The sequence below is a fragment of the Nannobrachium achirus genome (genome assembly GCF_963921795.1).
Source record: "Nannobrachium achirus genome assembly, chromosome: 16".
Classification (NCBI taxonomy): domain Eukaryota; kingdom Metazoa; phylum Chordata; class Actinopteri; order Myctophiformes; family Myctophidae; genus Nannobrachium; species Nannobrachium achirus.
The window spans coordinates 14,649,718-14,675,809 of NC_137823.1; the positions used below are offsets into that span (position 1 = coordinate 14,649,718).

Below are 26,092 nucleotides of genomic sequence, written 5' to 3' on the forward strand. Positions count from 1 at the left end.
GAGAACAGACTAACAGCTAAGGCAGATTTACTGCAGCATATTGAACAGCATTTCATATTACAGTATACATAATTCCATACATTATTCCTTGTTAAGAGCTATAATTGGATAAGAGCTATACAAGCTGACCATGGCGGAGAGAAGAGCAGCCCAAGCGGAGAGCAGACAACCTGAGTTTGTGCAGTTTAATAACTTGGCGTGTGAGACGGTGGGAGGCAAGGTGAGTCATTATCATGTGTTATCTGGTGTCATAAAACAACATGACACTTCTGCCATAAAACAAACAACAAACGTCAGGACCTCCCGACTGCTTTCTGTGAGCTTTTATAAGGGTCAACAGTTCATGAGCAAAGATTATTAGCGTTGCTGTCGGGCAGAAACCTCTTATCTCCATATTTGAACCTTTTGTTTTTATTTGTGAATTGACGCCGTACTTCCCACAACAGCTTTACACAAAAGCATTACAAGTAGCAGATCCACAAGCTTTTCGATACCGGTACTTTTGTTATTTTTTTATTTGAATCCTGAAAGGAGAAAGTTTGGGACATACTTTATGAAGTTTCCACCCGACAGAGACGAAATATTATGTTATTAGAACCTAAAGAATATAATATCCACTACCGTCTGCATAAACACATAACATTATTTGCAGTGTTGCAATGGTGATTCGGGTACGCGGTTTTAATGATGCCACGTGCCTACATTCCAGGAGTTACAGGAGTCAACAGGTTCAGTCAGACGATTGTCTATTGATATGCATAGGTTCATCTCTTTGTTAAAGGTGTGCTGTCACCTAAAGGGCTTGAGGGGCAGATTACACTGTGACATGAGTAGGGATGGGTATCGTTCACCTTTTAATCGATACAATACCTTTTTCGATACCTGGGAATCGATACGATACCTTTTTCGATACCATTTTCGATATTTTTTATTCATTATTATTATTATTATTATTATAATTATTATTTGCCTTTTTCTATGGGCTATTTTATAGACATTGGATCATTATCATAATAATAAACATTATAGGCTATTCTCGGCTATTTTCACAGTAACGAGTGTAGCCTACTAAAGCATTCATTAAACTTTCAGTAGCCCAACTGTTACAGATGCGACCGGCAAGGGGTGCATTCAAAAGTATCGAAACAAGGTAACGTTCGTTTTTACGTGAACCGATACTCGATAGTATCGACGTCAGTGAATCGATACCATTAAAAGTATCGTCGACAATACCCAACCCTAGACATGAGCTTCTTTGAAAACAGTCTGAAACAGTCTGAAGCTCATGTCACAGTGTAATCTGCCCCTCGCTCCCCAACAACAGCTGACCAGTACAGTAAGTAGTCTAAGTACAGTCAATTAATTTGATTGGCTTATAATTGCGCATTCCCACAATGACATCATAAAAATATTAAAGCTATACTATGTAACTTTTTTAATAAAACAAATCTTAAAATTGTCCAAATTATTAAATCACTAAAGTTTTAGAACACCCACTCTGTTCATTTCAGCCCCAAAAGCCTTTTCTTTATATGTTTTCTACTGAGCCCGTGTGGCCGGGACAGTTTTTCCCGGCAAAATTACGTCATCTGTATCATTCCGTATACGTGTCTCCCAGATCATACACTACCGGCCAATCACAGCGCGAATCATACACTGCCGGCCAATCACAGCGTGTCATACCGTCTTCTCAGGAAGTAGCTTGCCTCAACATAACAACAGCATCAACAGCATTACTCTGGTCTGGTGTAGAGAATGCCTGATCGGAGAGGGATGCGGGAGGTCTCTACAGAAGATGCGTCTCGGCGAGGCGAGGAGGACACCGTGGTCCGCAGCGAAAAACGTCCGAAAAAAGCAGACGCGGCCGTGGTTTGCTATACCGCTACTGACCACTAGTTGAGCAACTTACACTGTATAGCTTTAACTTTATTTTAAGATGACTTCTTAAAGTGACAGTACCCCTTTAGGTGACAGTACCCCTTTAAATCAACCCTGCTGACACTAAACGTTCTCGAGGTGTGAATTTGGGGGTTGTTTTGAATCGATGCATGCCCACGTGAGAGGCGTGACACTGGTCAGAAAAGATACAGGACACGGCGTGTACACGTGTGACCGGAACAGGGGGAGGACCTTGAGAGCCGACGTAATGTCGGCTTTGGCCAGCCAGGCACGGCGGCCGGCTAGATGGATGAGTGATATGGCGTGGGTGACTGTGGAGTAATGGAGGGAAAAATCAGAGCTGGGAATGAGACTGTTTATGCTGGGGACTGAGGAACCGTGGGGGGAAGACGAGGTCTATGATGAGGCGTTTTTTGACGGAGTACTTACGAGTGGCTACTCCGACTGGGCTGATGCGAAATTTGGTAAATGGGGGGAGGAGAATGGGCCTATCATAAAACCTTGCTGGACTTCCTTGGCGATCAGGGTATCGACGATGTCTGGGTCTGTCAGGGCGGATTGGAGGTTATTGCAGGTGTGGTTTGTGTCTGGGAGTGTGAAGAGGCCAGGGGAGAAGCCGTGGTTGAGGCCGTCTAGGAAAAATCGGACAAAAATGGGGTCTGGATGTAAAGTTAGCTCTGTTGCTAGGGCCGGGATGTTGATGGGAGTGGCTAAGTGCTTTACTAGTCAACTGCCTGAGGGTTTGGTGGGGTTGTGGGGGCATGTGTTACGGGAGTGGGCTCCGCTGCAAAATGAGCAGACGTGCAACATTTTGCATGAGGATGTGTCACAGCCCTTGTCGTTAAAATTATTGCAGATCATTTTTGACCCGACGAAGAGCAGGGGGCGGCCACGACGGTCCCTCTGCTGGGAGGAGGCTGGGAAAGTGGTGGGATGTTGGGTTCTGGGCCTAGCGGGGGGGGGGGGGGGGGGGGGGGCTAAGTTTGCAAAAAGTGATGGGATTTGTGTGTGGGTCTGTGGTACCTGATTGGACGATGGCCGGGTAAAGGAAGTGGGGGCCGTGGGGCCAGTGGCGGAGCGACCCCCCGCCGGGCCCTAATGCGAGGTTTTCACCACAGCCCCCCCCCCCCCCCCCCCCCAACCACACGATCCTTCAAAATTCGTCAGAAACAGCGCAGCACAGCGGCTGCCAACACACACAATAAAATACAGTAGGCTACTACAGCGGCCAGCGGCCATCAGAACACAATAGGTACAGTATAAATCAGGGGTCTTCAACGTTTTCAGGCCAAGGACCTAGTTGAGAGAGAGAGATGAAGCAGGGACCCCCACAACCTTTTCAGAGATTCCATAGTTTAATCGTTTGACAGCACAATCATCAGTGTATTTTGGATTCATGTCAATTTGTGTTTCAGATATTTAACCACTTGAACCATCATTACCTAATAAACTTGTCCCTTTCCCCTCTAAAACAAACCTCTTTGCCGAAAATGGCCGATCTACAAGCTCACGAGCTTAGAGCTTTTTTTCGGCTACAGTTCTCATAATATGGACACTAATAGGGTACAAGTGGTTAATATAAAAAGGATTGGAAGATTTGGAGGACCCCCTGTAGTAACTTTGTCTGAGGACCCCCTTTTGAAGACCCCTGGTATAAAATGCTAATTCTGTGCCGTTGACGTTTTTTTTTTCCAAAAGCCCTGGGTGCCAATGACGGTTTTTGTGTTTTTTGTATAGAAAAAAAAATAAATCTTTTTTTTTTTTTTTTAAAGATGTCAAAATGACCTGAGATCAGAGAGATGCTTTTCTCTGTTTGTGTGTTCGCTCCCTCGTTTAGCTGATGGAGAAAATGTGTGTTCATGTGTGTTCATTCTAGTGGATGGACACTTTTTTTCATTCAAACAGCTCTATCTCTGGAACCATTTGTCTGATTGACAAAATTCTTTGCCACTGAATCACAACAACTGTGTCTGTTTATGTGGGGAAAAAAATCATTAAAAAAAACATTTTTTTTCATTGCATAGTAAAGAAAAACATACAAAATCGTGGCACACCTACCTTGGAGCCATTTTGGCATTTGGCACAGAATGAGTTTTAATTACCTTTGAGTGGAAATTCTGTTCCTAATCCTCCTCCTCTGAGTCACAGACTGATCAACAATATCCTACTTGCTTCAGTAACCTACAATTCTTTTTCTTTTTTAATTGGGTGGCGGGCCCACAAAAGAAATCAGATAATAGTTTCAGAGCCATGCTGTAGAAAACTACCGATAACAGACTTAAACGCTAAACAGACAGGGTGTTCCATTCCACCACAACGGCGGAGAGAAGCTTATTGTAAGTCGCTTTGGATTAAAAGCGTCTGCTAAATGCCTAAACTGTAAACTGTAAACTGAGAAGCATGCCTACCGCTAAAAGTAGGAAACAGCTGTTCTCAAGCAACTGATGTGATAGGGCAATCAGTCAAGAGGGGCAAAAGAGTGTCTTCTCAACCCGGTAGGCATTTCAAAATAAAAACATTTTTTATTATTTTTTTTATTATTATTATTATTTTATTTGTTTCCTGAGCGGTGGCAGGCCCTCTCCCACCCGGGCCCTAATGCTGCATTGGCTGCATCGCCTATAGCTCCGCCCCTGCGTAGGGCGGGAGGTGGCAAGGACACAAGCAGAGGTGGGGTGGGCTGGGCAGCCACACAGGTCGCAGGCGATGGCGGTTCTGCCAGCAAAGAGCCGGCAGTACAGCTCAGAGTCCAGCGCGCCCCAATAGTACAGTACAGTTTGTAGAGAACTGACTTAGATGTGGTGCGGGGAAATACTACTTTGTTGTTTGTCAGGACTTTCTGTAAGCCAGCTACGGTCCAATCGTTAATGGAGAGAGAAGGAGTGACTGACCTGGGTGGGACTGAAGTGGCAGAACGCTGGCGAGTTCTGGAGTGCGGCCCGGGAGACGGAGTGGTGGCGGCGGAGGGGCGAGTGGAGCGGTGAGTGGAAAGGCGTGAAGAAGCGTGTGAAGATGGTGTAGAGTGGTGGCTTCTTGCTGGGGTGGTCCCCGGGCCATGGTGTAGTTCTGCTGGGGTTTGGGCGAGGGATGATGGCAGAACGGAGGCAGTGGTAGAAGCGGTGGTTGTAGTTGTAGTGGTGGTGGTAGGTGTTGCTCGCTGTCTGTCTAGGAGCATTCTGAGGTCCGGTGAAAGGGTCGGAGAGATGATTTCGTCCTCGGACGCCATGAGCTCCATGGGTTCGTCGACGTCCATTGTAAGTAGAATTTGTGTCGATTAAGACAAGATTTGTAGTGCGATTGTACTAACGTACGGTATGCTGGCGTTCTTGCGATTGCGAGAAAACTGAGCATGAATGCTGAGGGGCGCAGCCAGGTATAAATACAACGCTTGATTGGCTTGATGGGAGGAGATAAGGGAGGAGTTGTTATCAGTGAGATCTGAAGCAGGTGAGTTTGGCAGGAGTAAAGGTAGGCCAGATTGGAGGCGATTATAGAGGGGAAGAGATAGTTCTCCGGTGTGGTCTGTCCTCCTGAACCTATGTTGTACCAACAGCATTGAAGATATTTTGTGTTGTGTCTTTGTTTATTCCAGGTGGTTTTCGCTACAGATGAATGGTTTGCTCCAGCCAACAACCTGCTCAAGGTACAAGACTGACCCGTACTTCATGTATCTTTATCAATGTGAGCATGAAGTGAAATATAATTCTTTGCCCCAGAGAGCCGATAAGGCAGAGTGCAGTAACTACGTACAAAAAATTCACAAAAAATGGTTTTAAAAGTGTTACAGCTGATCAGCCAAATGAGATAAAGGCATAAAAGTGATATTACACTGATTGTAGATCTGTTCTTGAGCTAATTGTTCATCCTCCAATATCATGAAGGCTAACTTGACCTTTGGGCGACACAAATAAGTTGGTGTGTCTGAATACGTAGTTACTGCACGCTGCCTTTGTAGGGCAGCGTAGGTCAAAAATGTATTTATTTATTAGGCCTACTTTTATCTTGCAACATGCCAAAATATGTATATTTCTAATAGTGTCTTTAAGATATTGTTCAGACTGCAGCTCAACTAAGACTTGCCTACAGTATATCAAGATTGGAATTAGATGGGTTTGATGAAAACAGCAAAGACGACACAAGAAAACAGATTTTTGTCAATCAGATGTGAAGCACATTTCTTGGTGTGATTTCTAAATATTTTGTCTGGACACTGAAACCTGATGTAGACCTATACTCCACAGCAGAGGTTTTCAAAGCTTTTCAGGCCATGGACCCCTTGGCTGAGAAAGAGAGATGAAGCAGGGACCCTTGGATTCATGTTAAATGTGTGTTTTCAGTCATTTAACCACTCTCAATACTTTTTATAAACCTGACCTTTGGCTCTGTACTTAGTCTGGTCTTTTTTGTAGACTTTTTTGTAGACTTGTAGATCTGCTATCCCCGGCTAATGTCACCCCCTAGAATAGGGATGCAAAGGTTCCAGTAGTTAATGTAGAAATGTGTCCCTATCACACAAAGATTTGGCGGACCCCTGTAGCAACTCTGAGGAATCCCTAAGGGTCCCGGACCTCCTGTTGTCGATGAGGTCTGAATGAACAAATCCAAAGAAAATTGTGAATAACAGTGTCGTCATAAAGATCAGACCCCAATCACAAATCTGAATTCTCTGCATTCTGAACTAAGCCTGACATTTTATATGTGTTCTTTTCAGAGAGATCCTCCACAGTTCATTGCGTCTGCGTTCACTGAGTTTGGGAAGTGGATGGATGGCTGGGAGACACGGAGGAAGAGGATACCGGGTGAGTTTGACGTCAGACAACCTTCAACTTCAGTGCCTTGCTCAAAAGACATGTCGAGAAAAACTATAGGGCTTTTCACACCAGAAGCAACGTTTTCAAAGAGAGCCGAGAAACTAGAAAGAACTCTGAAATTGATTTGCAAAAAAAACAAAAACAAAAAAAAAACATACTTTTCCGCAGGTATTCAGGGTACACAGAGGCTCTCTGCATCCTCAGACTGTGCACAGATTGAACGCAGATATGCACTGAACTGTTTCTTGACTTAACCATGAAGCTATGTCCACATGCAGTGGTGTAAAGTAACATATGTATGAATTCAAGGGTGCAGCCATAGCTGGCACGTACATATTACAGTTTTGAGGTATAAATTACTTTACTTGAGTATTTCCAATTTCCAATATTTTTACTTCTACTCAACAACATCTCAGAGGCAAATATTGTATTTTTAATCCACTACAATTATTAGAAAATGTTAGTAACTAGTTACTTTGTAGATTTTGATATTATTACAACAAGACATATAATAGTATTAACCACTTCACACCTGTATACATTTCAGCCATTTGAAAATAGACAATCTACAAGCTCACAATGCAAGCTTGAAGATCAAAATATTTTGTATACATTTGAAAACTTGAAATGGCACATTCTGCATACTGAGTACTTTTTTGCTACTTTAAGATACATTTTGATACAAATACTTTTGTGCTATTACTCCATTACATTTTGAATTCCAGACTTTGACTTAACAGAGTATTTCTACAAATCTAAAATTAAGTACTTTGCGCGCGCGCGCGCGCGTGTGTGTGTGTGTGTGTGTGTGTGTGTGTGTGTGTGTGTGTGTGTCTGTGTCTGTGTCTGTGTGTGTGTGTGTGTGTGTGTGGGTGTGGGTGTGTGTGTGTGTGTGTGTGTGTGTGTGTGTGTGTGTGTGTGTGTGTGTGTGTATAGGTTATGACTGGTGTATCATCCAGCTTGGAGTTCCAGGGTTGATCCATGGTTTGGATGTGGACACTTCCTTCTTCACAGGAAACTACTCTCCCTCTGTCTCTGTACAGGCTGCCTGTCTGGGTACACACACACGCACGCACAAACGCGCGCACGCACGCACGCACGCACGCACGCACGCACGCACGCACGCACGCACACACGCACGCACGCACACACACACACACACACACACACACACACACACACACACTCAAGCACATGCATGCTCTCTCATACAGTAAGCACACAGATTCATTCATAACAGAAATGATATGTATATAACAAGATAAAATAACAGTACACAAATTAACAAATATACTATGAGTAAGATGGAGCAGGAAGTTCAACAAATGGAAAAACATGGAGATCAAACCCCAATAATAAAGAGCCTTTTGATTTATGTGAACATACTGTATTTAATCACATCATAATCAACAGACTGATTCCATCGATCTATCTATAATACCACTGTAATTCAAAACTGTCACAACAATCACTTTTCACTCAAAAATAAAAAATCAAACCTCGGTTCGAAGTGAAGCGGTGAATCTTAGTATAGAATTGTCTGGAGAGCCGGTATGACAGCCGGTATAATAGGTTTTAAAAAAATATATAAAATATCCTGCTTGCTGGTCTCTTAGTTCTTTGTCAACTGCATCCCTCTATAATTATTTCAGTTTCCCAGGTCTGTTATCTGGCCCTGTTATCTTTGTGGCCTACTACATTTTTCAACTTGTTTGTGGCCTACTATATTTGCCCGACATCCTTCTGGTGGTGTCGTACAGCTGTTTCATTTTTCTGTTTCTTGCTGCTTCCTCTGTGTACAAGACAGATAAAACCTGAAGGCCAAATTATCATGTGAAGCTTGACCAATCCTCAAAGTATCCATTCATCCGACCGGGAGGGACACCGCACACATATTCTGGACGTACAGGACAGATAAAGCCTATTCATTCTGAACTGAAATGACCATATATGGACATGGGGCACACATTTTGCTTTTTGAAAAAGCCTATTCATTCTGGACTGATATTTTGCACGTACGGGACAGGAAAAACCTGTTCATTCTGGCCTGGAGTGACCATATATGGACATGAGGTGACATACATTGTGTTTTTGAAAAACCCCGTTCATTCTGGACTGAGATCACCATATATGGTAATTAAACGGACATTCTGTTTTTGAAAAAGCCTGTTCATTCTGGACTAAAATCACCATATATGGGCGTGATACACACAAAGCCATTCATTGGAAGCGGTTTTCACTGCTTCAAAAATGAATAACTTGCCATAAACCAATCCTTTCTGATCACTATTGATATCCTCTAAGTACTGTAATCCCAGATCAATATATTCAATGGGCTTGGCTGGACATCGGTCGACATTCTAACACTGGTTTTCAAGGGTGACACAAATCTTCCCTGGTAAGACCTTCAGAGACCTACCATCATCATCCAAATTGCCAATGCATGGAAACAGTCTCTCAGTGAAAGTGTGTGTGAAGGTGTGTAGGTGTGTGTTAGAATCAGGGTCAGAGAAGGACAGCTTTCCTCCGTCCCAGTCCAGCTGGACTCTGATCCTCCGGGGTTTCTGCTTCACTGACAGAACAGTGTCAGATCCTGGTGATGATAATCCTGCTGATATGTCCTCATAAGACCCCATTGTGTAGATTGCTGTGTATTTACCTCGACAAAGCTCTATCACCCAACACCCAGCCTTGTAAGACTCTGCCATGACACCCACCTCCCAGGTTCTGTTGTCTCCAACCTCAACATCCCAGCTGTGAATCCCTGAGCTAAAGCCCTCAGAACCCTGGACACTGTCCCACCCATCAGACCTCTCTGGATTTTCAGGAAGATGCTGTGTCTCTCCATATCTCACACTGGTCAGATCATCAGACAGGATGAGTTCTGGATGAGCAGTGTTGGGATCCAGGATCACAGGAGTGTAGGAGACAATGTCCTTCATCTTGTACCAGACTCTGAAGGCCAGGTTGTCCAGATGTTTGGCCTCATCTATCAGTGCTCCTGGGACTGGCTGTGGGTCCTGCAGGGTGAGCTGGACTCTTTCCTTCGTGGTCTTGTAGTTCTGCAGGAACGAGACGTGGTCATCGGGTCTGAGTTGGTCAAAGGTGGCTTGGATTGCATCTGAGAGGGACTTCCTCTCTATGTTCAGCTTCTCAATCCTCTTCTTCATCTCCCAACTCTTCCGTGTCTCTTCCTCCCTCAGAGCAGAGATCCTGGCCTCCTCTTCCACTTTTAGGAACTGATGAAAGTTCTTAAACTGTTCCTTTATCCTTGTCTCTGTGCTCTGGGCCTGAACCTGGATGTGATTTTCTGTTTGGTCATAATTTGTTTTCACTTTATCAAAGATCATCTGTTTCTCCATTAAAGGCTTCAGTAATTCCCAGACTTTCTGTGTGCAACACCTTGACGCTTCGTCTATGGGTAAGAACTTGTGTCCGCCGTGTTTTTCTGAATCCCGACAGACGAGACACGCCAGCTGTTCATCGTCCAGACAGAAGAGCCTGAGCTTCTCCCCGTGTTCAACACAGAGGTCCGCTGAGCTCACCAATGAGGTGCCCAAGAGTTTCTCCTCCAAGAGGTTCTCACACAGGTTTTTCAACACCAAGTTTGTAGGAGGTTGGTCCTTGGAGGATCTTCTTTTACAAACAGGGCATTCATTTGATGATCTGTCCATCCACCTTTCCTGCAGACAGTCTTTACAGAAGCTGTGGCTGCACGACAGCAGAATGGGGTGTTTAAAGATGTCATGGCACACAGGACAGGTGAGCTCCTCTTCCAGACGAGTCAAACGGGAAGCCATTTTGTCTGCAATCACACACTCTTCTGATCTGGGATGTTCACTGAGGCTGTTACAGCAGTAATACTAGAGGAGAAAACAAAAACATTGTGAGCTGTGCCGGATTACTCAAGATTCTCACTCGCTTGTCTGCTCATGTGTCTGCATCTAAAGCTCTATGCTTCACAACATCATAGCGACGCTCCACCGCATAAGGGAGGGTGATGCAAAAAACATAACGTGCAATGAGACTTCAACACTATGTTATCTTCATTATTTTATTCATCAAGTTCCGCCACAACAGTACAAAGGCAGGGCCCTTAGCCAATGAGGTGCAATTTGAAATTGTCGGAAAAACATCTGGGAGTGGTAGCTGGAGTATTGGTTGAGCTTCACATGACAGTTAGCACGCCATGAGCGAGCCCACACTGTTTCATAGGAACAGTATATACTATTCTACTGTTCTACTCTATTCTACTATTCTACGAATAGAATAGTCCCCTCCCTCTCCTTAGGGTGTTTTTTGTGACATTATACATAGTTGAATTTCGTCCTCTGCATTTACCCATCCTATAACAACTATAGGAGCAGTGATATCATTTACCCAACCCATCCTATAACAACTAGGAGCAGTGATGTCATTTACCCATCCTATAACAATTAGGAGCAGTGATGTCATTTACCCATCCTATAACAACTATTGGAGCAGTGATGTCATTTACACATCCTATAACAACTAGGAGCAGTGATGTAATTTACCCATCCTATAACAACTAGGAGCAGTGATGTCATTGACTCATTTACCAATCCTATAACAACTAGGAGCAGTGAGCAGCCATTGGATTCTAGAGCGCTCTGGGGAACACCACACTGGCCTGGAATCGCCCCTGGGACAACCAGCTATGGCTGCCCCTTGAATTCATATTATTACATGTATTATTTTCAGTAGATATAGTCATTCATTCATTCATTCAGTCAGTCATCTAAGTAAAGTATACTGTGTGTTCTTACCTCGGTGGAGACGTTAGCAGCAGCAGACCCAGGGACTGATGAACGCACTGTAGAGTGGAGAGGGAAGACCAGTCTTATAAAAAAGCTGAGTGACTGAACAGTGAAATGAACTTTTACCTCCCCCACCCTCTATATGAAGTGCAGTTGTGCATGCCCAGATAAGCCCATACGGTATATGGACGGGACATTCATGACGTGTTGTCAGGGCAATAACCTCGGCAACGACACCCAGGATGATAACTGTGTTCAGATAGTGCTTTGCTTGTGCTCTGTGTGCTTGTCGATCAGCTAGTGGTTTATAATCATAAAGAGAATGAGCTCACAGCAGGGTTAATCCTGATATACATCGCCATTCTTATTCTGTCTGTCTGTCTGTCTGTCTGTCTGTCTGTCCTGTCTGTCCGTCTGTCCGTCTGTCTGTCTGTCTGTCTGTCTGTCTGTCTGTCTGTCTGTCTGTCCAGATGTCCCTCCAGACATGTCCCTGGAAGGGGACAGGACCGGAATGGCCGCTGACGACAGCCAGTTTGCTGCTGTTGCCAAGGTAACGTCACAACATATGACATCATCACCTTCGTAATCATTATCTTCACTTTTTCAGTACAGTATAGACATGCACGCACGCACACACATGCACACATGCACACACGCACGCACGCACACACACACACACACACACACACACACACACACACACACACACACACACACACACACACACACACACACGCAATTTTGTTCCCTGGAAATGAAGCTACTTCTGGGATCTGGTTGAAGTTGCTGTTCCTATTAATGGCCCAGCAGATGTCGCAATTTCACCTCTACTGGTGAAATAGCGACACTTTTAGCTCAATAAGTCTATGAGGATTTGACGAACTTTACACTTTATTTTTGACTTTCTTTTGACTGTCTGTCTCCATTTTGACATCACAATGACATCACAATACAGCTGACCTGTTCTGACATCACAATGATGTTGCAAATGAATTCCGTCCTTGGTCCTCCAGCCAATAGCATTCATTTAATCCATTTCTGTGTGCATTTCTAAGAAAGGTCGGCGCATTTGCACTCATTAAAGAATAGGCATTGTTTATGGTCTGTAGAAACCAATGGCGTGGCTCTGCCCATGTATTTCTTATACAGTCTGTGTGACGTGTGTTTCAGCTTCAGTCTGAGTCGTGGACAGAAGTGCTTCCTGTGTCGGAGCTGAAGCCTGGCTACTCTGACAGCTGTCACAACTACTTCCAGGTCAACTTCCCCCACAGGGTCACTCACCTCCGGCTCAACATGTACCCTGGTCAGTATGTCATTAACACTTGGGATGCCATTATTGTTGAAATGATTTGGCTACAGAGTGCCGGGAGAGTGTTTTCTGCAGGTGATTCAGTCCGAGTGTATCAAAGGGTGCGCACCGGGTGTGTTTAGGGTTAGGTTTAGGCATAGTTTTACTGAGGTTAGGGTTAGGGTTAGGTTTAGGCATAGTTTTACTGAGGTTAAGGTTAGGATTAGTGTTAGGTTTAGGCATTCACTACACTGAGCACACACCCGGTGCGCATTTCCGAACGCACCCTTTGATACACTCAGACTGAATCACCTGCAGAAAACACTATCCCACAGAGTGCCGCCATTCACTTGCGCTTCATTTTGAAGAGCCCCGGAAGCCACGATCGTGTCCATGTTGTGAAAATTCACAGTGCTCTAATGGCGGTCAGTATGTTTACGTTCACACGGAAATGATAAATCCTAACCACGGCCGACCGTTGTGGCCCAGTTTCGCAGTGAAAAAAAGCGGTTCTCGGCAACCGAAGCTTTTTTGGAAGTAGATTCAGAGATAAAGCTGTTTCCTTGCAGCAGCAGTGAATAAGAGCCTATAAGGATTACACGCTTTGTGATGTTGGCAGCCGAGTTGCATAATGTCTCTGTGTAGACCATACACGGGCAACTCGCGGCCCGGGGGCCACATGCGGCCCACACCTTCACTTAATGCGGCCCTCAGGTTAATATCAGAATACTGATATATTATTGCTTTCAGCTGTTACAATTCCAAACGTGCAAACATGACCCGCTTTAATTACTTCAGCCTATTAGTAGCCTGGTATAGTAGTATTAAAATGTATTTCTTTTATGTCTAATGTATTTGTATTTAAGTTCATAAAGTTAACATGAGTAAATGCATTTGACATTAAATCAAAATGTTACATTTCAGGATTCCAATAAAAAAGTAAAAAAAGAAAAAATCAGGATTCCAATTCAAAAGAGGCAAAAATAGCCGATCTACAAGCACAAAACGCATCGCAGTGCGATGCGTTTTGAGCTTGTAGATCTGCTATTTTTGGTTCTTTTGTATGAAATATAGTAGAATGACAAAGTACGACATTAGCAATATGCACTGTGGAGTGAGTGTGGAAATATAGTGGCCCTTGCCATCATTAAAGTTGCCCACCCCTGGTGTAGAATCTCTTCAAGCATTGAAAATAGTCGACCTCCAAGTTCACAACGCGTCGCAGCGCTCGTTGTGAGCTTGGAGGTCGGCTATTTTTGATATTTTCACCAAAAGGCCCTTTTAGAAATTTCAGCCCCTGCTTTTCAAACATTCTCTGCAGGTCCCTGGTCCCTGTGGCGTGAATCAAAACAGCATCCCGGTTTCGACAATGGAACAAGGGGGGAGCGCTTGTTTTCGGTGGAGATGACGGCGGCACGCCGGCGTTATATTATAAACACAATCTCATCTAGCAATCATGACATAGGCTATTTATTATAATCACTAGATCACTATGAAGTGTCTTTAATTATAATTAAAGTAAAAATAGTCAAATAACAAACAAGGACAAATTGTTCTGCCCACAACCTTATCAAACCAAAATGCCTAAACTACTGTAAATGTGGGCCTATTATAACTATGATAATGGTTCTTAATTAGTCCCAATTATTAAATATAATACTTGACCTTATAAATATAGAATGTTTATGATTATATATGTTATGAAACATCGCATAGTCGAGCGTTACGACGGTGGCATTAACCGACTCAGCGCCGTTACCGACTTATGTGCCGTTATGGACAGAATAGTAAATCTTCAGCCCCCTGAATTTCGTCACCTCCGTGCGATTCAGGGGAACACAACAGAACACTCCCTACCTCCGGTTCAGCCAATCACAAGCTTCCACTGCCGATACCGGGATGCTGTTTTGATACATGCGTCCCTGTGTGTGTGTGTGTGTGTGTGTGTGTGTGTGTGTGTGTGTGTGTGTGTGTGTGTGTGTGTGTGTGTGTGTGTGTGTGTGTGTGCGTGCAGATGGAGGAGTGTCCAGGTTCAGGGTGTACGGGGTGGGTCAGAGGGACTGGTCAACAGTCTCCTCCCAGGAGAAGGTGGACCTGCTGGCTCTGACCAATGGGGGAGTCTGCCTCGGTTACAGCGACGCCCACTTTGGACATCCTCGCAACATGATTGGTAATGGCATCACTATAGGGGGAGCGGCTTAGTAACATGACATGACAGTATCACATTATGAAGTAGGATATAATGCACTGGTAAGACACCTCAGGGTGACTTGCGACCTCAGGGTGACATGCGACCTCGCCCTAAAGGGTCGTGTCAATTCTTGGCCATCTGGCCAGTGATGTATATGGGACCAGTTACTCATATATGGAGACCCCTTCATGATAGTTATGTTATGTCAAAACATGCCCAAATATGTCCTTAATATTGATAACATAATCTATCTATAAATGCGAGAAGTCTCTGCGTGCGTGTGTGTGTGTTTGTAATCCGCGTATCTCGAGAACCGTTCGTCCCACCGGCTTCAGATTCGGCACGCGCGTTCCCCGCCGCGGCACGGAGTGCAGTGCCGGGTCTCGACCCGACCCGACGCGCGGTTTTCCCGAACCGGCGCGAAACGTTCGGAATCTCCTTATGCGGGGTTGATTGTTGACATCAGGCTGTTTCTGAGGAAATCGGCGAAAGCTCTGACTCATTGTGACATCACTTCATAAAAGGCTCTGACATCACGTACGCCACATGAGTCAACAAAAAATCTCTGTGAGTGTGTATGTATGTAGGTAATCCACGTATCTCGAGAACCGTTCGTCCCACGGGCACGCGCGTTCTCCATATGGGCATAAAATGAATGCCCCCATATATGGGCATAAAATGGATTGCAGACAGACAGATACAGATATCTCCATATATGGACATAAATGGACAGAGGCAAACAGATGGTCAAAGATCTCCATATATGGGCATAAAATGGACGCAGACAGACAGATACAGATATCTCCATATATGGGCATAAATGGACACAGGCAAACAGATGTTCAAAACGGGTCCTATGACAACAGGTATAATGAGGTTTGCATTAAAGGGGGAACCGGCACTGTGTCTGCAACACAGTTGGAGGCACAGACAGATACTCCATATATGGGCATAAAATGGACGCAGATAGACAGATATCTCCATATATGGGCATAAAATGGACCCAGAACTATAACTGCAGTGATCTCCATATATGGACATAAAATGGACGCCGACAGACAGACAGACAGATACAGATATCTCCATATATGGGCATAAATGGACACAGGCAGACAGATGGTCAAAACGGGTCCTATGAAAACAGGTATAATGGGGTTTGCATTAAAGGGCGGGGCATTCATTCCCTATTTACATTACATGAGTCAACAAAAAATCTCTGAATATCTCCATATATAGCATATATGGGCATAAAATGGACGCAGAATCACAAAGATCTCCATATACGGGCATAAAGGGACACAGACAGACGGATACAGAGATCTCCATAAATGGGCATAAAATGGACGCAAATGGCATATATGGGCATAAAATTTACGCAGAATCACAAAGATCTCCATATAGGGGCATAAAGGGACACAGACAGACAGATACAGAGATCTCCATATATGGGCATGAAATGGACGCAAATAGACAGATATCTCCATATATGGGCATATGGGCATAAAATGGACCCAGAACTATATCTGCAGTGATGTCCATATATGGACATAAAATGGACGCTGACAGACAGACAGATAACAGATATCTCCATATATGGGCATAAATGGACACAGGCAAACAGCTAGATGGTCAAAACGGGTCCTATGACAACAGGTATAATGGGGTTTGCATTAAAGGGCGGGGCATTCATTCCCTATTTACATCGTTCCCGAGTTGGCCAGGTCGCCGACTAGACGCTTCTAGTATCCTTAATAATGCCCTTAATATTGACAATATAGGAATCTCCATATATGGGCATAAAACCTACGTAAGTAATGCCAAGCAGGGCCTTGGTGAGTTAGGGCCTTGGTTTGATGCCTGTGGATCTCCATATATGGGCATAAGGGGGTACCCTAACATTCTCATTTTCAGCCTGGGATTTATGACATCAGAAATCTCCATGTATGGGCATAAAAGGTTTTTTTCTTTTTCTGGGAATGACCATATATGGACTTTTATTGACTGTCATTACAGGAAGTGATGTCACGTGACATCCTTTTTATGCCCATGTATGAGTCATTCTGTACCACATCACTGTGACTCACTGACATCACGTGACATCACTTCCTGTACTGACAGTCAGACAATACTGACAGTCAGATAATACTGACAGTCAGACAAGCTACGAGATTTCTCAGGGTATAATGCGACCTTCGGTCGCAACTAATATCCATATATCATGAAGTAAAACAAAATGTTTGCGTGTAGTTCTGTCCAGAGCAGCTAACATGGCTGATGGATGGGAGACCGCAAGAAGACTGGACAGACCCAGAGAACTCAAGGTTTAACACGCACGCACGCACGCATGCACGCACTCACGCACCACCTTTTTGTGTGGCTATTTTCAACGCTGTCCTAAAAGGTTGAATACAAACCTGCGTGCATGTGTGCGTGCATGCATGTGTGCATGCCTGTGTGTGTGTGTGTATATGTGTGTGAATGTGTGTGAATGTGTGTGAATGTGTGCGTGTGTGCTTCAGGCAGACGAGTCGGGCATCCTGCAGGTTCCAGGGTGTGAGTGGGCCGTGTTCCGCCTGGGTCACCCAGGGGTCATCAGCCTGGTGGAGGTGGACACCAACCACTTCAAAGGTACCGTTAAGGCCCGTCCAACTTTTCGTCTGAGGGTTTCCGACTTTCCAGACGTGCAGCCTTCCGAACTCTAATTCGGGGTAGTGTTCTTCAGAAGATGCGAGTGACGTCATGTTGTGGTTGGACTGGCACTTTTCGATGAAAGGTTTGTTGGTCGGAGTCAGTATGGACAGCCCTTTATATAGATAGTTGTTACACCAATCACTTTAAACCCATTCAGAACGGGTACACATTATTGTGTATCATTATTTTATGCTTTAACTATTGAAAAATAGCAGATATACAAGCTCACTGCAAGCTTGTAGATCTGCTATTTTTGAAAAATCGTGAAAATACGAATTTTGACCCGATTCTATAAGTGTCTTTTGAATCCTTCTATGATTTTTTGTAAAACCTATGTTTCTATGTCAGCAATCTGGCCAGCCATCGTCAAAGAAAAGGTCCTTTTCACTTAACTGGAACTCAGTTAGTCTGTTCTTGAGAGACTACTATGTCAGTGGTGCTCAAACCTTTTCATGTGAAGGACCCCCAAAATGATATGTATTTGGCCACGGACCCCATCTCAAAATATTTAGTTCCAGGGACCCCCCCCCCCCCCCCCCCCCAGAAGCAAAATTTGAGTTACAATCGTTCGCTTTGAAAATACATATAGGCCTATTGAAAGATTAGCACACATTTACACAACTTTTTTCAAAAATAGCAGATCTACAAGCTTGCAGCGCGGCACTCGCCACTCGGTGCTGCACTGTGAGCTTGTATATCTGCTATTTTTCACTGGTTAAAGCATTCAATAATTCTAGGCCTAATGCATTAAGACCTGGAATTATTTTGTGCTTTAACTATTGAAAAATAGCAGGTCTACAAGCTCCGAGCTTGTAAATCTGCTAAAAATCCTGTGAAAATGTTTACAAATCTTTTTCAAAGCAAACCTTTGCAACTTAAATCTCTGCTTCTGGGCGGTCTCTGGAACAACATATTTTGAGATGGGGGTCCGCGGCCAAATACATGTAATTTTGGGGGTCCTTGAAATGAAAAAAGTCACAACCACTGATTTAGAAGAAGGATTTAGAAGACATATAGAATCAGGTCATACATTTTGAAAGACAAATTTTACTTTGCTGTTTTACTTAAATAGCTGTTACACCAATCACTTAAAAGGTAATGTTTTAGCTGTTTATCTTTCTCCCTTATTAGCATCATACTGTATGTCTCCACATATTCCCATTCACATTGACATCATAACCGTCTCCATCTGTTATGATGACTGTTATGTTATGAGAGACACGAGTCATAATTCATACAGTAGCCTATTATAACTCTCATCCACATCACATGCCTATAAGTGTCCGTTCACAACAGGCAGGCACCACAAAGGGTCATCATACCTGGAAGTTACACGGGGGAATAAAGTGTCAAAAAGAGACTTTCTGGCCTTGACCGCTCATACATCCAAAAATAAAAGTCCTATGTGATTGCATTAAACGAAAAATGTTCCTTTATGCATGCGCATATAGCCTCTATCATAGGCCATGTCTATGGGTGCACTTGCACCCCCTGGCCGCCCGGGGGGTGAACAACCTCATAAAGTCATTGCAAGCTACCACAAGCAACACATTTCCATGGAGCAAAAAAGTGTCTGTTATTTAGCTCTGGTGGTGAATTTGGTGGTGAACTGCTCCTAAAGCCTCTATCTTAAGTGTATTTTACACACAAGTTGTTGCAAAAATAAGTAAATAAATCATATAGACATATGCTCATGGTGTCTAGAAAAGCACAGTTTATATTGTGTTACAATTAGGTAAGAAATAAACCTTAGAAACCCGTTAAAACAACAGGATAAACCATACAAAATCCAAAAATGTACTCACGCGCGTATGAGGAACCCTATGGCCTCTATACAGTAACTACTACCATAAATATAGTTTTGACGACCGTTCACAACACAAATATAACGAAAACAACAGTGAACCATATAAAGTTACAGTGCTTGGTGTGTGAGAGTCCCTTTAGGCTGGGTTCCATTCAGCTCATTGCTGTCCTCATTTAAATTTAAACTGCAACCTGAAGGCCTTGCCCCAAAACACACTTGCCCCCACTGGCCTGGTAAACCGCTGCAGTCACGGGATTCAAATTTCATGTGATTTCAGCAAATTAAAAGTGAATTCAGCGACCAGGAGGGTTTACCATATCGTCGTTGTCGGGTGAAAACCCTGTATGTCCAAAACGGTTCGTTTTGCATTTATCATTTTAAAAATGATTTAAACTAGTGAAAACAGACGATCTACAAGCTCACAAAGTATCGCACCGCGAGGCGTTGTGTGCTTGTAGATCTTCTGTTTTCACTACTTTTGTGCGACGGCCTTGTGTAATGAAGCAGGGCATTACTTTGCGAAAGAACGTACAAATTTGAAACTTGGAGAGAGAGGTTTCCACCCGACAACGACGATATGGTACCATGCATTATACCATACCTATACCGGTACATTACTATACTCAGCCACCAGCGGTTCTTTTATTTTTTTATTTGTTTTACTGAAGTTATGGTTGGGAATAAGGTTCGGGGTTCAGCATAGTATTTACTGAGGTTAATTAAGGAATAAGGTTAAGTATAGCATAGTATTTACTGAGGTTAAGTTTAGGACTATAAGTTTAGGTTCAGGCATAGTCTTACTGAGGTTAAGTTTAGGACTAAGTTAAGGTTCAGGCATAGTCTTACTGAGGTCACGTTTAGGAGGTTTGAGGCGAGCATGCATTGAAACTGGTTGTTGTTTTTCCTCACGTGGGAGTGTCAAATCCACAAGATGTAATATCGTCACTGGCGGGCACCTCGTATCTCCAATTTTCAAATGTGTACTTTTTTCACCAAGTAAAGCCCTGCTTCATCATACAAGGCTGACGCACAAAAGTAGTGAAAACAGCCGATCTACAAGCACACAACGCCTCGCACCACACAACGCCTCACGGTGCGAGGCGTTGTGTGCTTGTAGATCTGCTTTCACTAGTTTGGTTCATTTTTAAAAGATAAATACAAAACGAACGGTCTTGGACATACAAGGTTTCCACCCGACAACGACGATATGCAGGTCCAGTTTCTCTCTCTCTCTCTCTCTCTCTCTCTCTCTCTCTCTCTCTCTCTCTCTCTCTCTCTCTCTCTCTCTCTCTCTCTCACACACACACACACACGCACACACGCACGCACGCATGCTCTCTCACAATGGTGAAGGTATATGTGTGCAGATCTCCAGATCCTGATAAGCGCTCCTCCCAGTCCCAGGGTAATTACGCTTTGACATGTGTTTGTATAGGACCTAGTAGATCACATCCCTTGCAGCCAGAGAACCTACTTTTAACAGGAGACACAGATAGAGTGACAGGCAGTCAGGCATCAGTAACACAAGCTGCACGTGCTGCTGCTTGTGGACATGTTCCCTCCTGTGTCTTTATAGACGTTCAGTCATCCATCACCCCGGCCTGGGGCAGTGGTGTACAGTAACTACAGTACTATACAGCAGTGGTTTCCAAACTTTTTTGTCTCAGGGCACCCTATACATATTTTTTTAATCCGAGGCACCCCTACATTATAATTCTCACTCCCAGCACCTTATATTTATAGCATATTGTTGTCGTCGGGTGGAAACCTTGTATGTCCAAAACCGTTTGTTTTGTATTTATCATCTATAAAATGTACTAACTAGTGAAAACAGCAGATCTACAAGCACACAACGCATCGTGAGGCGTTGTGTGCTTGTAGATCGGCTGTTTTCACTAGTTTTGTGGGACAGTCTTGTATAATGAAGCAGGGCTTTGCTTTACCAAAAGACGTACACATTTGAAACTTGGAGATACGAGGTTTCTGCCCGACAGTGATGATATTTTAGTGATTATGTTGCGAAGAAAATGTTAAGATAATAGCCATTTTGGTTAGAACTGACTGAAAATAACTTTGTACTTCAAGTTTAAAATGATACTAAATCTTTTTTTAAGTGTCTAAATAAATTCCAAATATTATCAAATTATCTCGCGGCACCCCTGGACTCCTGTGGTGGCACCCCAGGGTGCCCCGTCACCCACTTTGAAAACCCCTGCTATACAGTACTGTACTTAAAGGATGACTTCACCACTTTTCAACCTATCTTCATATAATTGGGTCAAAAGTGCAATATCTCCATTTGAAATGTAAGTGATGAGTGAAAGCCATGAGCTTGCAAAAAAAAAAGAAGAAAGAATTTAGTAAAGTACAGGAAATGTACTACTCAGTTACTGTCTGCCATTGACCCTAACTTAACCCAGCCAGTAGTATGGTTATAACTGCTGTAACTCCACACCTAACTTAACCCAGCCAGCAGTATGGTAATATCTGCGGTAACTCCACACCGTAACACAGCTCCACATTTCATACTGTATGTCATTTTAAAACCACAGAGTGGTAACTCATGTCAGTCTACGGTCATAAATACGTTTTGCTGGTTTGTCTATGGACTGGAAATGGGAGTGAGTCTAATTCAAAATATAAAATTATATATATATATATATATATATATATATATATATATATATATATAATAGACCGAATAGAAATGATCCGCGCTCGATAGATAAACCTGCACACCGTCGCAGCAGTCCCTACAACGGCAGAAGCTAGAAGCTTTCCACGTAGTGGCTACAACGTCTACTGCATAGACACGTCGCCATGGGAACCAAAGAATTCAGTAAAAGGGGTGGGAACCCGTCACCAACGGCTGTTTGCTTAACAATTTGGACCGCTACGGAGATTGCGTCATAGCAGCCGTACTTCCACTGAACGGAGCCGTCCTGAAAACTGTTGGATCCTTGAAAAAGAAAAAAAAAAAAGATTGAGAACCAAGGACCTGTGTGACCTTTAGTTTTAACTAGCCTTAAAGATGGGGTGCCATGATTTTTTTACCCCCCTAAAACATGATTATCAGATATTATGATTATATTAGGAGGAAGATCTTTTCCCAAAACGTGTACAGAAAGAGTTAAAATGTGTTTTTTATGTGGCCACACCCACCAGTCCATTAAGAATGCCTGGTTGTCATGGTGGGTGGTGAACTGGTGACCCAGCTTAAGTTAGCCACACCCACAGTGTTGGGTGAATGGTAAAAGGGGAGGGGATGATTATATGATGTCATTTAATCACTGTTTTTGGATCAGCACTTTTGACCCACAAGGTGTCAGACTCCAGGAAAAAAAACTCAAATACAAAGGGAATACATAATTGCTCATAACAACCACACCAGGGGGTCTAATGAAGTACTGTGAAACTCCTAGACACATGAAAACCAGAAAAAGTACAAAACTATGGCACCACCTCTTTAAAGGTAATTGTTTGGTTGGTCTGGTGTTAAGAAGCAGTGAGTATGGCATGTCAGCAGTCACCCAGCGTGACAGTGTTTGGCACTTCAAAGTCACCGCTTGTTTCCGACTATCGACTTACGCTCAACCACAAGACACTACAGCGTCTGATGGAATCGTGTCAGTGCGTCCTGTGTTGCCTCAGGGCTAATGTAACGGCTGCATCCTGTCGGCTTTTCATCCAAAGCCCCGGGGCCCCTCGGATCAAATGAACACCCGATGACATCTTAACCTTCGCTATTGTAGTGAGGGAGCGTGCGCGTGCGTGTGTTTTCCTGGCACTCTGTAGATTGGAAAACCTCATTCGGGGACAGCTATTGGACCTGAAAGGAGTTGTTTGGATGTCAGCATGTCAAACGGTGGACTAGATTTGAGTTTCATGAGGTCAGGGTAATGCTATAGTCTTGCGCAGACGGACGAACAAATCACAATCTCCAGAATGCTTTATAGAATCAATCTCCGATTGCTATGTAATAGGAATAGGCATGAAAGGAACGTATGATTCAATGTCCCCAAAACCAATGTGTGTGTGTGTGTGTGTGTGTGTGTGTGTGTGTGTGTGTGTGTGTGTGTGTGTGTGTGTGTGTGTGTGTGTGTGTGCGTGCGTGCGTGCGTGCGTGCGTGCGTGCGTGCGTGCGTGCGTGCGTGCGTGTGTGTATGCGTGTATGCGCGTACAGGTAACTTCCCGGACTCGTGTCGGTTGGAGGCCTGCTCCCTGACTCCAGAAGAGGAAGTGGACTGTGTCAGGAACAGATGGGATTGTGGGAAATGGCAGGTGCTCCTGCCTCCTCAGAAGGTACACAGAGTCTATAAGACTCCCCACCTTTAGGAAGCGATTTTATTACTTGCGCCAGCAGAGCGTGCAAGTACTGTGATCGGTGCTAGCCCAGGGGTCGTCAACGTTTTCAGGTCAAGGACCCTTAGTTGAGAGAGAGATGAAGCAGGGACCCCCACAACCTGTTCATAGATTCCATATAGTTTCATTGTTTGAGAGCACGATCATCAGTGTATTTTGGATTCATGTCAATTTGTGTTTTCAGATATTTAACCACTTGAACCGTCAATACTTAACCAGTAAGGCTCCCTAATCGGGAGATAAGCGACCGTAGGTCACTTATCTCCACAAATAGGGCAAAAATGTGTTTTGCCAAAATCTTCCTGATCCATGTTGATGACATGAGTGTAGACATACTGTGTAGTGATTTTCGTGATTTTAGGGCAAAATCTGTAGGAGCAGTGTCCAAAAATGTGTTTTTAAAATCGGCCTGGAGGTGGCGCTATATGGGACAGATTCATGTTGATGGGATGAGTGTAGACATACTGTGTACCGATTTGCGTGATTTTAGGGCGAAAATTGTAGGAGCAGTGTCCAAAAATGTGTTTTGCAAGAATCGGCCTCATGGTGGCGCTAGAAGAGGGCCATGTGAGAAATGAGGGGTGGGGTCTCCGCGCCGGCAAGGCGGACGAATAGGTACCGGCCCCGGCTGTCCCGGTCGCTCCTAGCCGGAGTTACGGCATTTTATGTGAGCTGCAGTGTAGGGGGTCCTCCACTGGGGGCGCCACCACTTTTGCATCCGTTCTGGAGCACCAGGAGTCGGTGGTCCCCGGGAATTCCCCGTGAGCAGCCCCGTTGGGGTGGTCATTTGGTCATGTTTGCGCATTTGGTCATTTTTTACATCTGGGGGTCCCCCAGGGACCTGGGGGTCCCTGGAGCTCCGGGGGTCCTTGGAGGTTGTAGTTTGGCAGCCAAGGAACGTGTGTGCAAAATTTGGCATGGATCGGGGCAATGGTTGCGGAGATATAAGCAGGGAAAAAGTGTGACGTGTGAGGTGTGACAGACAGACTGACAGACAGACGGAGGGAGTTACTTACACTTTGTGGTGGTTTTGATAGTAAAGTGCGACCTATGGTCGCAATAAACTTGACCTTTCACTCTTAGTGTGCTCTTTTTCCCCTCTACCAAAGCTCTTTGCCGAAAATAGACGATCTACAAGCTCACAACGCCTCGCAGCGCGAGGCGTTGTGAGCTTGTAGATCTGCTATTTTTGGCTAGAGTTCTCAGAATATGAACGCTAGGGTTCAAGTGGTTAATATAAAAAAAGAGAAAAAAGTTTCTATCACTCAAAGATTTGGAGCACCCCCTGTGGTAATTTTGAGGACCTCCTAGGGGTCCTCAAACCCCCTGTTGAAGACCCATGCTTCAGCCAATGAGGGAGCAGCGATCTTAGTGACGTCACCACAAACACTTGCGCGCTGATATATGAATAACTATGAACTTTGTCGAGGTGCCAACTTGCGCCTCGAGAACTCATGGCCATGTATGGCCTACTTGTGCGGCAGCAGAGTGCGCATGTACTGCTATCGCTGCTGTCTGTATTGTATGTACGTGGGTGGGCAACTGGGCATGTTGGCACTCTGCCGAGGTGCCAGCATGCACCTTGTTATTTATATCAGGTTGATGGTGACGTCGCCAAGAATGCTTGTCCCTCATTGGTCAAAGGTTTGGACTCTCTGATTGGCCACAGGCATAAACACACACTCACAACACAAACAGAGATACAGAAACACTGAACATAAGTGGCTAAATATGTCTTTCTAGACTCAATGCACCCCATGGTTTCCTTTCATGGTTAGGTGTGACTTATGGGGGCAGTGTTGCTGTAAATAATAGAGCATTTCCCCACCCACTGAAATCAAACTCTCTGAAATGGATAAAACGATAGAAAGCAGTAAATGAAAACATTTTAACACTCATCTTTTCTTTACTCTAATTACAATCTAAAATATGAACCCTTGTTGAAAAAATAAAAAGCATTATCTGCCTACCTAGTACCTACCTACCATCCATCTTTCCTTCCCTCCTCTCTTCTGTAGCTCCGCCCCCACCACAGACACATGTACTCATGGGAGGAGCTTGTGGTGAAGCAGCCTGTCAGTCACGTCCGCTTGGTCATCGCGCCTGACGGAGGGGTCAGCAGACTGCGGCTGTGGGGTCGCCCTGCCCTCTCCATGACCTCTAACCTTTGACCTCCTGACGGAGGGGTCAGCTGTGGGGTCGCTAACCTCTGAAAAGATGTTTAATATGTGACATTGTTGTGACAATATTAAAATATTAAATTCA

At 44.2% G+C, this 26,092-nt stretch overlaps 2 protein-coding genes across 3 annotated transcripts; one reads left to right on the top strand and one right to left on the bottom strand.

Annotated features, from left to right (window-relative positions):
• On the top strand, positions 1-26,092 carry allc (allantoicase). Of its 2 annotated transcripts, XM_080744017.1 has the most exons (11): positions 1-220; positions 5,492-5,542; positions 6,611-6,698; positions 7,647-7,766; positions 11,959-12,038; positions 12,659-12,791; positions 14,791-14,946; positions 17,215-17,288; positions 17,487-17,595; positions 23,649-23,767; positions 25,846-26,092. In XM_080744017.1, the coding sequence occupies exons 1-11, from the start codon at positions 131-133 to the stop codon at positions 25,996-25,998; spliced, it is 1,173 nt and encodes a 390-aa protein (XP_080600143.1). In that variant the 5' UTR covers positions 1-130; the 3' UTR covers positions 25,999-26,092. The 2 variants fall into 2 exon arrangements, with proteins under 2 accessions (XP_080600143.1, XP_080600144.1); XM_080744018.1 differs by lacking the exon at positions 7,647-7,766.
• Positions 9,043-10,985, bottom strand: LOC308300208 (nuclear factor 7, ovary-like). Its single transcript, XM_080744015.1, has one exon. The coding sequence runs from the start codon at positions 10,508-10,510 to the stop codon at positions 9,071-9,073; it is 1,440 nt and encodes a 479-aa protein (XP_080600141.1). The 5' UTR covers positions 10,511-10,985; the 3' UTR covers positions 9,043-9,070.

Bases quoted from the DNA above. Each gene is read 5' to 3' on its own strand.
- allc (XM_080744017.1), top strand. From the start codon at position 131: ATGGCGGAGAGAAGAGCAGCCCAAGCGGAGAGCAGACAACCTGAGTTT. The intron at 221-5,491 runs GTGAGTCATTAT...TGTTTATTCCAG, and splicing joins GTGAGACGGTGGGAGGCAAG to GTGGTTTTCGCTACAGATGA. The intron at 17,596-23,648 runs GTACCGTTAAGG...ATGCGCGTACAG, and splicing joins GGACACCAACCACTTCAAAG to GTAACTTCCCGGACTCGTGT.
- LOC308300208 (XM_080744015.1), bottom strand. From the start codon at position 10,510: ATGGCTTCCCGTTTGACTCGTCTGGAAGAGGAGCTCACCTGTCCTGTG.